The sequence below is a fragment of the Agelaius phoeniceus genome, chromosome 4 (genome assembly GCF_051311805.1).
Source record: "Agelaius phoeniceus isolate bAgePho1 chromosome 4, bAgePho1.hap1, whole genome shotgun sequence".
Classification (NCBI taxonomy): domain Eukaryota; kingdom Metazoa; phylum Chordata; class Aves; order Passeriformes; family Icteridae; genus Agelaius; species Agelaius phoeniceus.
In genome coordinates, this window is record NC_135268.1 from 12,161,066 (window position 1) to 12,177,083 (window position 16,018).

At 46.9% G+C, this 16,018-nt stretch overlaps 1 protein-coding gene across 1 annotated transcript in view; it reads left to right on the plus strand.

The window, feature by feature from the left end:
* CNOT6L (CCR4-NOT transcription complex subunit 6 like) overlaps window positions 1-14,722 on the plus strand; it is a 19,369-nt gene extending 4,647 nt beyond the window's left edge. Inside the window, exons 2-12 of the mRNA XM_054632597.2 lie at window positions 8,264-8,385; window positions 8,493-8,679; window positions 9,052-9,137; window positions 9,489-9,578; window positions 10,360-10,428; window positions 10,675-10,832; window positions 11,202-11,356; window positions 11,613-11,764; window positions 12,488-12,712; window positions 13,173-13,375; window positions 13,482-14,722. Of these exons, the coding sequence (XP_054488572.1) occupies window positions 8,274-8,385; window positions 8,493-8,679; window positions 9,052-9,137; window positions 9,489-9,578; window positions 10,360-10,428; window positions 10,675-10,832; window positions 11,202-11,356; window positions 11,613-11,764; window positions 12,488-12,712; window positions 13,173-13,375; window positions 13,482-13,694 (1,650 nt within the window). The 5' untranslated portion in view covers window positions 8,264-8,273 and the 3' untranslated portion in view covers window positions 13,695-14,722. The remainder of the gene's footprint in view (window positions 1-8,263; window positions 8,386-8,492; window positions 8,680-9,051; window positions 9,138-9,488; window positions 9,579-10,359; window positions 10,429-10,674; window positions 10,833-11,201; window positions 11,357-11,612; window positions 11,765-12,487; window positions 12,713-13,172; window positions 13,376-13,481) is intronic.
* Window positions 14,723-16,018: the final 1,296 nt, after the last annotated feature.

Genomic DNA, 16,018 nt, shown 5'->3' on the forward strand with positions numbered 1-16,018 from the left:
AGAAAAAATGTAAATAAAAGGGCTGTGAGATTGCAGATTTGCAGGATATGAAGGCTGGGGTGTAAGTGCATGTTCTAAATTAAAATTTTCCCTTTAGCAGGAGTTTGGTTTTGGGTTCCCCCACTTGCAGTTGGAGGGTTGGGAAATTTCAGACATGAAGAGACAAATCCTTCAGAACACCCTGCCACCATCCCTGTTGATTTGAATTTGGATTATTCCTTACACCCTAAACAAAGCATAAAGAGAAACCTCTTGTGCCCCCAGCCAGAAGCAGCAGGAATTTTTATGGAGGCAGCTCTTGTCCCGTGGGCCTTTCCCCTTCCCAGGTTCTGCACCCACCTGTACTCTGCAGAGGCTGTGTTGGGAACAGGAATGCAAAGCAAAGCTCCTTGATCCTGGCCCTTCCACAATCAGCTCTCCAGGTCAACAGCTCTCCACACTGCTGCTTCCAATGGCCTGGAAGTGAAGGCCCAATTAAACATTTTACATGATTTTTTAAAGGCAGAAAAAGTTCCTGGGCTGAGGCAGCTTGTCAGGCTGCAGGAGAGGGAGGAATGTTTAGCCTTGTGTTGCTGCAGAGGCAGCCTCCTCCTTGCTCTGGTGTCAAACACATTTTTTTTAAGTTCATCAGATTCCAGGAGTACAAAAGAAAGTACAAAACCCATAAGCTTTTGGTCAAGCTGTTAATAATAATCAGGATTTGTGGCTGGTGTTCAAGTTTGCTGTTTACCCTTTAGGGCAGCTGAATGAATTGCTCGGGTGGTTTTCCCCTTGCTTTTCAGGAATGCTTCCATCTGAGTGAACATCTTTGTGCCTTCTAATCACAAATTAGTTTTTGCCCTTTTTTTTTTTTTTTTCCTTCCTGAGAAATCAATCTAAAGGCACTTTCAAAAGGCTCTGGATTATGGACCATCTAAAGAGAGGGCTGAAGCCTTCCTTCTGCAGATTTGTAGCTCTTTTTTCTCCATAGGATGCTCCCAGGAAAACTGAGAAGGGGGAAAGCAGAAAGCATACTTTGTATGCTTTGCTGGATATCCCCATCCTGTGTGAGATCACAAGGGGGGTGTATGAGACCAAAAAAAGTCCTTTATCCTGAGTCAGCCTCGACATGTGGAGAATATCCTTTGCTCTTCCTGCTTCCCCTATAGCTCAAAATTCAATTTCTACTTCTTGTGTTGCATTAATTTACAACTGGCCCTGGCAGTGGGAAGGAGCTAGCACAGGATAAACGGCTGCCCAGGCAAAATTCCCACTTGTGAACGCCTTTCCTTGAATCCCTTTTTGTTCTGGAAGGTTAAGAAAGCAAAAGGAAAGCAGGGCCGGATGACTTCTCACATACCAGAACATTCCCAGGTGCCAGGAAGAGCTGGGCTTACCTTTTTTTTTTCCTCCATCCAAGTCACATCTTGCCACTGGGAACAGGTCAGTCTCCAGGGACATGTATGTACCTGTGCAAGGAGCCTCATCCCCCTCCTCCTCCTCAGTCTGGAGCAAAAGACAGGGAAGCAGTGGAGTGCACCAGAGGAACTAGGAATGTTTGGGAGTGAATGAGAGAAGCACATCTATGGAGTATTTTGAGACCTGTGGACAGACCAGGAGGTTTGAGACTAGGTGTTTTTCTGCAAGGTGTTTTTCTGCCTGCTCTAGGAACCCCCAGGTGCTTCCTGTGCCGGTAAAGGGGGAATAATTCAGTTTTAAGTCATTGGCCATTTATTTCATGGCAGCTGCAGGTCTGAACAAAACAACCCTGGACGTGGGGAGATGAGTATAACTCACAAGTATTTTCTGCCTGGAAAATTACCTGCTTGAAAACCTCAGGCTGTCAACAAGGCTCCAGCATTCCTGAATCCTTACCTGCCTCCTGACCTACCCACTGTGTCTGTGCTCTTCCTTTACTCTCCACTTCTGTACAGCAGGGGAGGTAGCACCAGGCCTTGGACTGCATTTGTCTTCTTCAGCTTCCTTTCAGAGAGCTCTGTAATTAACCTCTCACCTGCCAGTATGTTAAGAAATACCAGAAAACCAACCTGTTTGAAAAACTACAGCGAAACTTGCCAAAGGTATTCCCTGGCTTTAGGTGAAATCCCTTAACATGGCTGAACAGAGCCCACACAAGCTGAGGAGCAGGTTACCCAGGGAAGCTGTGCCTGCCCCTGGATCCCTGGCAGTGCCCAAGGCCAGGCTGGACAGTGCCTGGAGCAGCCTGGGACAGTGGAAGATGTCCCTAGCCATGGCAGAGGTGGAACTGGATGGGCTTAAAGGTCCCTTCCAACCCAAACCAGTGTGGGATTCTGGTTGGAAATGCTCATGGGAAAGACTGGGATAATCAGATACAGAAGCAGCTGAACTATCTTTCAATATTCAAATAGTATGCTTTGTTCAGCTTGTTAGGCAAACTTTTTTTAAAAATGCAAAGTACATTTAAACACAGCCTCTGGAGAAGAGGGTTTATTCCTATAAACTGGGGGGGGGGGGGGGGTGGTTTAACAGATCCCTTCTCTCTTCTCTGAGCATACAAGCCCAGCTACTCTGAGCACTGTGCAGCATCCTGGGGCCTGTTCAGTCTGAAAAGGCTCATTTATTGTGCCAGTGATTGCAAAACAGTTTCCACTATCAGTGTGTGCTTTTTCCTTTGGCTTTTTTTTTCCTTTTTCTCCTCCTTCCTTTTAAAATCTTGAGCTTTGACTCATCCAGACTTACCGGTGGTTGAACAAGGCAAGCCTTGTAACCCTAAAGCTGTTTGAATTGAGTTTTTTGGTGGCACATTTTCTTTGGATTGTTGAGGGAGAGTAACTGAAGTGTTGCTGGGCTTTGCTTATTTTGTGGAAGTGCTGGTAGTCTCCCACTGAAAAGGGAAGATGACACCTTGGCTGTGGAAATAATGTCATTTCTCCTAGCACAAACTTTGCTTTGAAGGATGAAAGGGTATTGATGATTCCAGCTGTATCTTAAGCTTGGTTCATTGAGAAGACCTCAGTGTGCATGGATTCATAATTCCTGTGGAGTTTTGCTCAAAACCCAAGTCAATAGCTGACTCCTCTCCAGGTATTGATCCTGAGGAGTTGAGTGAGGCACAGTGCTGGCTCTCAGCACAGCCTGAGCAGGCTCTGTATCATTTTGAGTGACTGCATGGGTGTCAGATCAGCCTTGTCAGTAGAGCAGCCCTTCCCCTCCTGGCTCAGAGGGACACTGGCACACCAGGCACTGCCAGCTCACTGTGCTCGTGCTCTTTGGGGGTTTCTGTCTCCCCAGTCCCAGGAAAACCTCCTGCTTTGAGCTACAGCCATCCTTGGCTGCTTCTCTGCCATGCCCACAGACCAGGATGGTGTTTTGTCTTGATCCAGCACTGGCTTCTTCCTTCCCCAGACTCCTGGTGACTTCAGCTCCTAATCCTTTAAGCCACTCTGTCCTGGATCTCATTAGAAGCCCGGCACTCCCCAGGGGATGGAGCAACATTGCAAATGGGTCATTTCTCTGAAACAGTGCAAGATAGTTGTGTAAATAAACAAGCACACTGCTTAAAGCAGCCCTTTGGGGGCTTCTGATGACATTTATTTACAGGCTGGCTGCTGGGAACACTTCTTGCCCTACAGTGGCCCCTTGCATGCATTTCTGGTAAGCAGAGCCTTATTTTGGGGAGCAGCCTGCCCTGTGCTTGCTCCAAGAGCTGCTCTGGAAGCACCAAGTGTAAAAGGCACCTGCAGACCTGATGTGGGTTCCAGGAGTTGTCATGCACACCCTGAGAGTAACAGGCTGCTTCCAACAGGGAGGAACTGTTCCTTCGGAGGGAGGACTGACTCTTAACCAAGCACAGCAATAAAAAACAGCTGTGTAATGCTGTGTAGGATTTCCATGCAGTAAATAGTTCAGCTAGTCCTATAAGTGGGGGTGTGACATGGAGGAAAAGGAAGGGTGGAAACCTGGATGTGCTTGTGTTACCTGTGATTTAAGAAAAGACTGCTTCATTTAGAGGAGATGAGGGGAATAACTAGTGGGTGTATGTCAGTGGGACAATTAGCATTTCCATCAAGTGAGTGCCAGTTGGCTCTGGAATTAATCAAATACGGCTTGTTCCCTCCCTTCCCACTCCTCCCCTTGGCTTTTGCTGTTTGCTTCTATGACTTGTCTGTGCTTCTCTGGGCTCAGAGGGATAACCTGGGAACCCCCTAGGACCTCAGCACCACTAAATTTACTGCCAGCTGCAGGTTCCTGCTTACCTCTTACCTTTCCCTAGTCTCAACTTGAATTTCCTTGTGCTCTGTGTCACACTTCCCTCAGGGATTCTTTCAGATCTCCTCAAACATGTTTTTTAATTGTTTGGGTTTTTACAATTAAAAAAACATGATGAGGCATTTACATTTGATTCCCTGCTAATCTCTATCCCCAGTCAGGGTATTTGGATTAAGGAGCTGGAAAGACAGTACCTGGGAGGGCAGACTCAGGGTGCTCCTTGAATTCCTGGGAGAGGCAGTGTACACAGAGATGGTTGGACAGAGTCCTGCAGGAAAGCACCATGACGAAAGCTCAGATCCACACCAAAGACCATGAAAATTCCCCATTCTCCCATATTTTCTTGCTGATTTATACACACTAGGTGCTGTATATAGGGATATAGCAAATAGTTTACCTTAAGCTGACACATCTGTGCATACCCCAGTATTGGCCAGTCTCTTTGAATCCCCTTCCCATACCCTTGAACAATCACCTGGTTTTCCTGCCCCAGAGAGGAGGAAATTCAGTTTTTGTGTTTGTGGTATTGGCTGTGCTTCTCTTCTCCTTGGGGAGGCCAAAATGGGGAGACTTTGGTCACACTCCCCTAAAAGCAGAGCAGTGCAGACAAGCAGCCTTTGCAGCCACTCAGGCCTGATTCCCAAGCACAAAAATGGCCATGGGGATGAAGAGATCCAAAGGGTGCTGTTCCCAGCTTCCAGCCCAGCTGCCCAGCCTTGGACAACGTGTGGGTACACACGTGCACGCCTGCCAGCCAACAGCGTGGCTCATTGCTGGGAGGGATCAGCAGATGGGAGGGCATGGACACTCAGCTGTGCTCACAGGAAGGAAGAGCCACTCAGGCCTGCCTGCTGGATTGCTTCCAAAATGCTTTGGCAGCTTGACTCACCCATGTACAGAGGCTGGGGGAAAAAGGAAAGAGTCACAAAGGATGTCACTGGGCTGCAGGTGAGGGTGGAGCTGTGCCCAGCATCCATGAACACAGGGCTGCAGCAGGAGGCAGGCACAGCTCTTCTCCACTTGCCTCCTCTCTTAGGCACTGAGGTATCAAACAACTTGAACAAAACACCTTATGGGCACTGTAATTTAACAAATGCATCTTCTGCACCCTTTGGGAAAGGGACTGTGTGTCTGAAACCCAGAAGTTCCTGTTGTTTGCTGCCCAATAAACATTTCTTCATATTAAAGCCTCTGCTGCAACCCAGTAACACAGCCTTTGCTCTCTGACACTCCTCACACCTTCAGTAGTGTTCCAGTACTCATTTCTTTTCTCCAGACTTTAAATGATAGTCATTTGCGTGCCTGCCTCATACATACATTAAAAAACAGCCCAGCAAATAAAACAGCATAAAACCCCAAAAGTCCAAGGAAAAGGCAGGCACAGACCTACTGGTGGGAACACAGTACCTCCCCCTGGCCCTTTTTATATCCACCTCAGAGAGCAGTTAGGCTCACCCAGGACCACACTTAGGGTTGCAACTGAATAATCTTGCTCTGCCAGTCCCCTCTGGGTTTTTTTGGACCCACAGAGTTCCATTAGGAACCCCCAGAGTTTATAAATATTGTTCTTACTAATGCACTGATGTCCTCATCTCCAGGTTTTCTGTAATTTACACAAAATGAGGAAGAGATTCTGTGTTTAATTTACACAAAATCGGGGCTGGATCAGTAGCAGAGAGCAAGTTTTAGTAGCTTCAGAAGTTTTCCAAGGGGAGCCTTTAGGAGAAAGGCCTGCCAAAATTTGCACTGATGCACATTGGATTTTGGAGTTAACAGATCCAGGGAACTCAGTGCAGCTCCCTGAAGACTGAGCAAAACCAGGTTGGGATTTCTGGATATTGTTTCAGTTCCAGGACAAGCAGAGTGGGAGACAGGAATGGCAGGAGTTGGGCAGAATCCATTTTTTGCCTAAGAACATAATTACACATGGAGACTTGCAAGTCTTGCTCAATGTTGCTGTGATGCAGAAGGAGGAGAAAAAAGTGCATTTGATTTAGGTTTGTTTTCCCCTTTCTGTAACTGTGGCAATGACACTGCTGCCTGTTTGACTCACCATGATTTCAAAGCAATATTCAAGTGACTAACAGCTGAAAAATGTGATGTCCTTTGCCTCCCAGCTCAGGGCTCACTCCTCTGCAGGCCCCTGATGGCCACACATCGCTCTGCAATGGCAGAGCACTTCTGTATTTCAACATCATTTCTTTGGGTGCCCTGCCAGGGAGCACTCCTGGAGCTTTCAGATGGTGTCAGGGGCTCAGTAGGCATCTCTGGGCTGGTGTGGATGGGCAGGGGGTGGCTCAGGTGGTCTCAGAACCGTGGTTTTAAGGACTTCATCACAGAGCACTCACCCAAATCCTGGGTTTGGACAGCAAAGTTTTCCGTGTCTTGGGTCCAGGTGCTGTAGAGGTACAGATCAGTTTGAGATCTGACAGATGAAGCAGCAAGGGCAGGTGGAATAGGGCTCTTGTGGCTGTGAGGAGTCTGTTTGAGTGCTCCCCACTTTCACACCAGCAGTTGGAGAGCGAAGATAAATCCAGCAAAATGCAAGCACCAGAGATTTGGCACTCCCAAAGCGCAGCCTGCTCGTGTTGGGGGGTGAAAGGCTGTTGTGATTTTGGGGTTCTGGAGCAAAGATAGAAGGATTCCAGGTGTAATCCCTTGTCCTTAAGTAACTGGTTCCCTTCATGGCCCCATGCCAGGCAGTGTGAGCACAGAATCCTCTTATCCCATAGCTCTGCTGGCCGTGTGACTTCACCTGGACATCACAGGGGGCTATAAATAGATGTGGGGCTCACATATGACCCTGCAGTTCCCTTGGGCCCTGGTCAGGGAAGGAAGCAGCAGCCCTGTAAGTGAGACCCTTGGCAGGGGGCAGCCCTGCCAGCTCCTGCCCCGTGCCAGAACACTGGTCTGGCTGTCAGCATCAGCTGGAGAACACTGCAGGACTTGACCCTCAGAGAGGAAAAGTGGCATCTTGGGTTAGCTGGACTTGCTGAACAGAATCCTCGGCTTGTTACCTCAGATTCAAGTTGGAGCTGTTTGAAGAGCTTCACAGCTACTGCAGCTGGCTGGAGGAGAGTCTGTATGAGGGAAGAGCTGCATCCTCTGGAGCAGCTGCTTTGGAATTGTATGAAATCAAGGCTCGTGGATTTTATGTGTCTGGGGAGGAAAAGATCAGCCAACAGCAAACTGGTGTTTTTAAATCACACACAGAGTCCTGCTCAGCACAACAGCCTAGGGAGGCATGGAATAAAACCTCTCCCTGTGTCCCCTGGCAAGTGGATGGTTCTTAAGTGGGACATCAGAGCTCCTGTCTGACAGTCAGGACAGTTGGATGAATTTGGCGTGCCCAGGCTCTTCCTTAGGCTTCTGATATTCACATTTTGCACTGGGCTGGAGCCCTTTGTGCCCCAGAACAGCTAAATGAGAGCTTTACCTGGTCTTTTTGTGGCTCCTGGGCCATTAGTAATACAAAGGTCTTGACTGATCCCGAGGATGAAAAAGCACAGAACACAAAAGCTGGAGAGTTAATGGGAAAATTGAGTTAATTCCCCCTCAGACTGCAATTTTGAGCAGTGAACTAGAGTGCAGTGCAGTGGAGAAGTGGGACTTTGTAAGCTGAAGTTAAGAGCCTTCCCTTCAATCCTTGTTTCCCTGTGGAAGCTACAGGAGGGAGCAATCCAGGAACAGCAGAATGCTTCTGATCTTGTCTGCAGGCTCTGCACACAGCAAAAAACTCTGTGGGTTATGGGGGATAAACTGGGAAACCCAGCAGGTGACTGCAGAAACCCCAGCTTCCTAGGATGAAATGCTCTTCTCCATCCTGGAATTCTGCCCAGGTGTGAGCACTGCTTGGCAGCCCCACAGTTATTGTGCATAAACTCTGGTATTTACTATTGCTATTGGTAAACTGGTATAAACTCTGGTATTGTGCATAAACCCTGTGGTGTTGCAGGCTATCCTGGGAAAGGTCAGCTCATGGCAGGACAGAAAGGAAGGAATGCTGTGCAGTAACAGTATGATGGTGTTTCAGACTAACAGGGATGCCAAAGGAAAAATATGATCCTCCAGATCCTCGCAGAATTTACACCATCATGTCGGCGGAAGAGGTGGCCAACGGGAAGAAGTCGCACTGGGCTGAACTAGAGATCTCGGGTGAGTTGGTTGGGGTTTAAATTCCCACAGCTGGTGCCCAGGCCACTCCAGATCCAGAGGGGGTCCAGACTGAAGAGGTGTTTAAGCTCTTTACTTTGCTCTTCCAGGGAGAGTGCGGAGCTTAAGCACGTCGCTGTGGTCGCTGACACACCTGACTGCTCTGCACCTCAATGACAACAACCTTACTCGCATTCCACCTGATATTGCCAAGCTTCACAATCTGGTTTACCTGGATCTGTCATCCAACAAACTCAGAAGTTTACCAGCAGAACTAGGAAACATGGTGTCTCTCAGGTATGGGGAATTACTCTGGTTCACTTCCCAGCAAATCTCTGGCGTGGGATTGGGACCGAGAGTTTCAGTTTGTTTCCTGTGCCTGTTATTTCATATAATCCTGAAAAACTCCAGGCTAGTGCAGAGCTTTGGTTCTAATAATTACTTTTGGGTTCACTGATTGTTGATATATGACCGTTTCCATCCCTGGTTGCATCTTGGGCTTTGTGGCTTTTCCCCCCCTAATGAATCTTTGACATGGGAAGATTGGCATATCTTTCCATAATAAAATTCAGGGTGAAAAGTGTTCTCTTTGAGGACGAGCAGTGTACAGCACCTTAGGAGTTTGTTTTGCAGTAATCCTCACCCAGAGTGTTTTTGCATTTGCTGCAGGGAATTGCTTTTAAATAACAATCTGTTACGGGTTTTGCCTTATGAACTTGGACGGCTCTTCCAGCTGCAAACCCTGGGTTTGAAAGGTGAGCTCTTCCCAATTCCATATTCCTACAAGTTCTTGGGAATCCTGAGGGGGGCTGGCCTCAAAACCTTCCTCTGTTACCTCAAGGTTTTCTTACCTTGGTTATTATCAGGTTATTTTAAGCATTAAGTTGGTAGCAAAAATGACCAGGGAGTTGGGAGGACAATGCTTCTCTTTCTTAATGCTGCTAAACTTCCTTAGGAGCTCATTTCAAATCTGCAGTCAGGGAAATAAACCCTTTAACCTGCTGAGTTAATTTGTCTGTTCTCATTCTGGGAGATTTTCTTTGGGTGGAAAGCCTCAAGAAAGGCAGGCAGCTGATCCCCCTGCTGTTGTTTTGTGCTGTTGACAGGCAATCCTTTATCCCAAGATATTCTCAGCCTCTACCAGGATCCAGACGGAACCCGAAAGCTACTGAACTACATGCTTGACAATCTAGCAGGTACAGCCCGAGGGATCTGGTGCAAAAAGGCTTTAAAAGTAGCATTTGCTGTTAAAACAAGACTCTGAACCACTGCAGGGAGAATATTCCTTCCCTGACACAGTGTTTTTGTCAGGTGGCTCCAGTCATATCCCAAAACACACCCTCACCCCCAGTGGAAGAGGCTGATTGTACTGTCTAAGGGTCTCCTGTGTTACAGCCAAATGATGTCTCTGTTCTGTTTGAAACCCTTCAATTACCAGCCAAGGGCAAAGTCTGCCTTGCTGAAGCCATTTTGGTTCTCTCCACCAGAAATAATCATTTGAATGCAAGCAGAATGTCAAATTTAGCTCAAGAAACACGGAAGCCATTAAGAACATCCAGTACCTGACCTGAGTCCTGCTTTGTGGTTCTGTAACTGAGCCTTCTGCTTTGCCACTTGATGTCTCCCAGGTTCAGGCACTGCAGGAATGATGGACACAGGGCAAGGTTCTTGGAGAAGGGATGGCTGAACCATGCCAGGATTTACCCTCCTTCTTCATCAGATTATTCAATGTGCAGGAGCATTTCGGTGGTGCTTCTAAATCTGAGAAGAAGAGACAGAAATAGTCACCAATCTTACAAATGACATTTTTTCTCTTACTAGAGCTACTCATTTAAATGATTTTTTGATTTTTGCCTCCCCTGAAGACTCGGGGAGTTGGGGATGCAAAACACATTATTGTTCAGTCATCACTTTGACTTAGGAACTGTAACTTACAAATAGAAACTCTGAATTAATCACTGGTTTAATTTTTTGCAGTTCACCCAGAGCAGCTGCCTCCAAGGCCATGGATTACTTTAAAAGAACGAGACCAAATTCTGCCCTCAGGTAAATCTGTGTTCACAAGGTGACACACTGGGAAACTTACCTTGGGCTTCATTTTCCTGGATCAGAGTGAAAACAGCAATTTGTTCATTTGTACTAGAAAAATTACCATATGGCTGTGCTGTAAATACCATTTTTGCCATTTGAATGGGATGCTGGGCATTTCTTTTCCACGTTGGGCTTTGTCCAAGCCAAAGAGACAATCTCCAGAGGCTGACAACCTTTCCTTTTCTCTCTCTCTCCTTGCAGCTTCATTTACAGTCATGTGTTACAATGTGTTGTGTGATAAATACGCCACCCGGCAGCTGTATGGCTACTGCCCGTCCTGGGCACTCAATTGGGAGTACAGGAAAAAGGGAATCATGGAAGAAATCGTCAACTGTGATGCAGACATCATCAGTCTTCAGGTAGTAAAACATAACTGCATTTTCCATCAGAAACAGCAAACATGAACCTCCACCTTTAGGATTAAATGTTCCCTTGGGAGCACCATAGTCACCTGCTCGATAGCAAATTCCAGGTCTTCCCAATGCAAGCTGTATATCCATATTCCAGTGTAAAACACACCAGGTGTGGTCTGCTGCTATCCAAAATACACCTCGCGCTTTGCCTGTGGGAGGGATTCCAGGAAATGCAGGAATGCACATCCATTCCCAGCAAGCCATTGGTCTAGGAAGGGACATGGATTGTGCAGCTTTTCTGCCTGCAAGCCTGGGCAGGCACAAGGAAGGGTTTCCTTCACTTCTTTAGCCTGAGGTGTTTGTGTACAATTGCAGGAAGTGGAAACGGAGCAATACTTCACCCTTTTCCTGCCAGCCCTGAAAGAACGGGGATACGACGGATTCTTTTCTCCAAAGTCACGTGCCAAAATCATGTCGGAGCAGGAGAAAAAGCATGTAGACGGCTGCGCCATATTCTTCAAAACAGAAAAGTAAGGGGCAGCAGCAGCTTCCAAAATTCACACTTAAACCTCAGAATAGCTCCCAGTCATTAGGATGGAAGCTTCCCAAACCCTGAGCTGCCTCTCAGAGTTTTCACTGCAAAAGAAAAATGCAGCTCTCGGGTTGTGTCCGGTGGTTTGGAAGAGAGGGAGCCTGTGGGAGCAGATAGGGATGGTTTTCAGATGGGGACACTGCCACAGGGACTGTGTCACAGCTGCTCACTGTGCTTCTCCCCTCCTTGCCCAGGTTCACTCTGGTGCAGAAGCACACGGTGGAGTTCAACCAGGTGGCCATGGCCAACTCGGAGGGCTCAGAAGCCATGTTGAACAGAGTGATGACCAAGGACAACATCGGGGTTGCCGTGGTGTTGGAGGTGCACAAGGAATTATTTGGAGCAAGTGAGTATGACTGTGGTGTCCTCACTGCTACTCAGCTCCAGAGACAGGCACGAGTTATTCCTAGGTAATCCATGCTGTTCCCATTGGTAGTGCAGCCAAACACAACCCATGGGTGGCTCAGACAGGCAGAGATGACATGGTCTGTTGTGCTCACAGCAAGATGCCCAGCATTTGCTTTTCTCTTTTCAGGCTTCTATCCCTGCTTACTTACTCTGTTACTTTCTGCTTGAGCAGCTCAGCTTTCCCAAGGTCACTGTGTTTACACACATTTGCTCTTACCAGTAGTTGGCAACAATGTTCAACTTCTATTTTCAACTCTCTTTTCCTCCCCTGGATTGACTCCTTCCACCCTCCCCCAGTGATTAGATGTCAGTGCTAATGTGAAAGAGGGAGATTATCGGGTATCTTTTCCTCTCTTTTGATTGACTGACTGTCACATTTTCATTAATTTGATCAGATGCAGCAGACAATTCCAACACAGGTAGCTGCTGGGTCTCCATGGCTCTGTCATCCTGCTCTGTCTCCACGGCTGGGATTTTCATGGCTTCAGAGGAGGCTGGAAGGAGCTCCCTGGGCCGTTTACAGGCATTTCAGCAGGTTTAAGCAACAAAAACACACCCACCTGCTGCTGTGTCTGAGCCCTGAGGAGCTACACCCCGAGTATGAGAAGCAGGAACACAGAACCTCTCACAGAACCTCTCACTGCTAACATTGTTTGTCCAGGTATGAAATCGCTTCACGTGGACAAGCAGCTGCTCATTGTGGCCAATGCCCACATGCACTGGGACCCCGAATACTCAGATGTGAAACTCATCCAGACCATGATGTTCGTCTCAGAACTGAAAAACATCCTGGAGAAAGCCTCGAGCAGGCCCAGTAGCCCAACAGCAGATCCCAACTCTATCCCTCTGGTGCTGTGTGCGGATCTCAACTCACTGCCTGACTCAGGTAAGGCTGGCTTTTAGGCCTGACTTTTACTTACCTTCTTAGAACGTTCAGGTCCGCTTTCTGCTCTGAAGGTGAGGGGGTTGTTTGCACTGCCCAGGGAAGGCATGGATGAAAGCTTTCCTAGGAAATGCTGCCTTTGGAAATCTGGCTGAAGAGACTGTGAGTCCTCCGACTGAGTCGCCTGCTCTTCATGCTCAACTAGACACTTCAGGAGAGCTGGGTGCACCTGCAAAAGTGTAGAAAGGCACAGTTAGATCTTAAATAAATCATTACATAAATACCCATGCCTGAAGCAGCAATAAGAAGTAGGAAAGTGAGTTCCTGATTAAAGCTTTCTAACGAGAGGGGTTTAGGTTGCTTTGCTAACTCTGAACTCATGGTGCCTTGGTGGCCTTCTGGTTTTTAATATCCCAAAGCTGTCTTTCAAAGCAGCTCCCTAAACCCTTCCCCTTGCCCACAGGTGTAGTGGAATACCTGAGCAATGGCATCGTAGCTGACAACCACAAGGACTTCAAGGAGCTGCGTTACAACGAGTGTCTGATGAACTTCAGCGGCAACGGCAAGAACGGAGCCTCGGAGGGCAGGATCACGCACGGCTTCCAGCTCAAGAGCGCCTACGAGAACAACCTGATGCCTTACACCAATTACACTTTCGACTTCAAAGTAAGCCCCGATCCCCGCTCGGTTCCCTGACCTCGGCTGCCCCGGGGTTAACGAGGGTGCGCCCTGCCCTGCCCTCACCACGCTCTCTCCCTCCCTCTCTCCGCAGGGTGTGATTGACTACATTTTCTACTCCAACACTCACATGAACGTGCTGGGAGTGCTGGGCCCTTTGGACCCTCAGTGGCTGGTGGACAACAACATCACAGGGTGCCCGCACCCGCACATCCCCTCGGACCACTTCTCGCTGCTGACGCAGCTGGAGCTGCAGCCGCCGCTGCTGCCGCTGGTGAACGGTGTGCACCTGCCCTCCCGCAGGTAGTGAGTGCAGCTCCCACCCGCCCCACGGACCTGTACACTTGTAAATCCCTCTAGATAGGAGTGAAGTATGGCCAACCTTCAGCTGCTTCTTCGAGCTCCTTTCCTTATGTGTTTGAGAAGAGATTTTTGCACATTTTGGTGCATATCGGTATCATTTGGCACTAGGGCTGGAACCAAAGTATTATTCCCCTTTCCAGGTTTTTAATTTAATTTTTGTTTGTGTTTTGTTTTTTTTTTATTTTACTTTAAACTGGCTTTTTCTTTTCAGTAGGAAGCTGCACTTCTAAATGGACAAAAGAGATGTAAAAAACTTGCATTTAACATATTTCAAGGTAATGCTTTTTTCCAGAATGTGGCAAATTGAGCCAACCTTTTAGGAGAAAGAAAAACAAAACTAGAGATGCTTGTATTGTAGGAAGAATGTTAGAAATACTGTTTGTTCCAATCCAAAATGGAGACTCAACTCTGCATCCAATATAAATTTTGCACATTAGCAAAGCACTTAATTACCTGACTATAAACAATTGGCAGCATGGCCCTGCCCCTCATCTCAGTACTATCAGAAAACCAAAGATAGCCAAGTATCTGTGATCAAATTTGAGCTCTATATCCTCCTGGTTTCAATTTGTTTGGGAGCTGTTGTCAATCAGGGCTGAAGTAAAAAGCTGCTGGTTCCTTCCCAAATGTTAATGCTCTTTGGATGTGTTGGAAATCCTTGTTTTCTTTCCTTTTAATGCTCTGGGTGGCCAGTTCAAAACCTTGTGCCTCAAGAGGCATTAAACATGATGCAATTTTCTGGAGAAAAAAAAAAAAAAACCAAAAAAAACCAAGTTGTTTGGCTGCTTAATGTTTAAAAAAAAAAGGCACAGTGATAGGAAAAGGTCGTGTCTGTGTTTTTAAGTTTTTCTTTATTCTGCTTTTTTGCTGCTATAAGATTTTCTTGAATTTCTATTTGAAACTTTTCATGCACTTTACTGTTTCTAGTCTCCAAATGTGATATTTTTAATAAATGAAAAGCATTTTCCATGATGTGAATGAAATTTTTAAGCAGATTGATAAGCCTATATTTATGTCTCATTCGTATACTTCAAAAAAAAGTCCAATTTGAATTGTGAAATTAGTTTTAAATACAAAAGAGCCATCTTCTGTCTTGCAAAACTGCCAAGTCAGGCTGTTCCTCTTTAATTAAACATTTCCTTTGTCATTTTATACACAAGAAATTTTCCATAGGGGGGAAAAAAAATCAATTGGACTTAGAGGAGAAACTGTTCCCTGACTCTGACTAGGAGCCAGGGAGGGGGTGGAGTGGGCCAGAAGGCAAAAATGGGTTCAGCAAAGTGACAACTCCCTTGGAAAAGTGCCTAAAAAATGGGGGTGTCATCTATGGCCTGGGATCAATTGGAAGCAATGGGAGCTGGGGGAAACTCCTGCATAGCACTTGCTTTGTGCAAAACCAAAACTAAACAAAACAAACAAAAAAAAAAACCAAAAAAAAAAAAAAAAGGGTGAAAAAAATCCCTTTCCAGAGATGGATTTTCCTCTGGCTGCAGGTATCTCTGTTGAAATATACCTCAGCATTCCCTACCTGGCCATGGCACATGGATTGGAGAGCACTGGAAAGTAGAATAGCATGAAAAACTTAATTCTGTGGACATTACCTTTCTGTATTCAGCTGCTGTATGTTTTCTGGGGAGAGGGGGATGCTCTGCTCCCCCTGTTCCTCCAGGCACGGTGGTCCCAGCGTGAGCAGTGTTTCCTAACCATACTTCACTCCCAATATTTTTGGAGCTGTTTGTACAAAATGGAATTTCTGATTCGCCCGTGACTGTCTATGAACTGCAGAGGAGCCCATTTAGTAATAAAAATCCAAACCCAGCACCAATGTTTTGTAGTGTGGGGGTGGGAGAGGATGGGGATGGGAAAACCCAAACCTTGGCAAACGTTGTAAGCTGCTCCAGCTGGATTTCCCTTGGGTTTCTAGCCATGGAAGTGTTCCGTTGCACCAAGGTGTTCCACTGGATTTTCTCTGCTGCACTTCCCAACGCTCGTCACACCGCATGGTTTTTAACACAAAAATGGTTTTTTAACAGACATTGCACAAAAAAACCGAGTTTTGTTCATGTTTCAGTCAATGCATATGTTTGCCTGCCTCTCCTGTGTGGCTCCCTCCTGGTTTTCCCTTCCCAGCAGGAGCAGTGAGGGGATGGTGCTTTTTTTCCCAGCCTCGGTTCCCAGCATGTTGCAGGCAATACCTGGAAAAAAGGCTCCAAGCCCTTCCCTGCTGCTCACTGCCTCCGTTTACTTCCCAAAACACGGTGCCTGGTG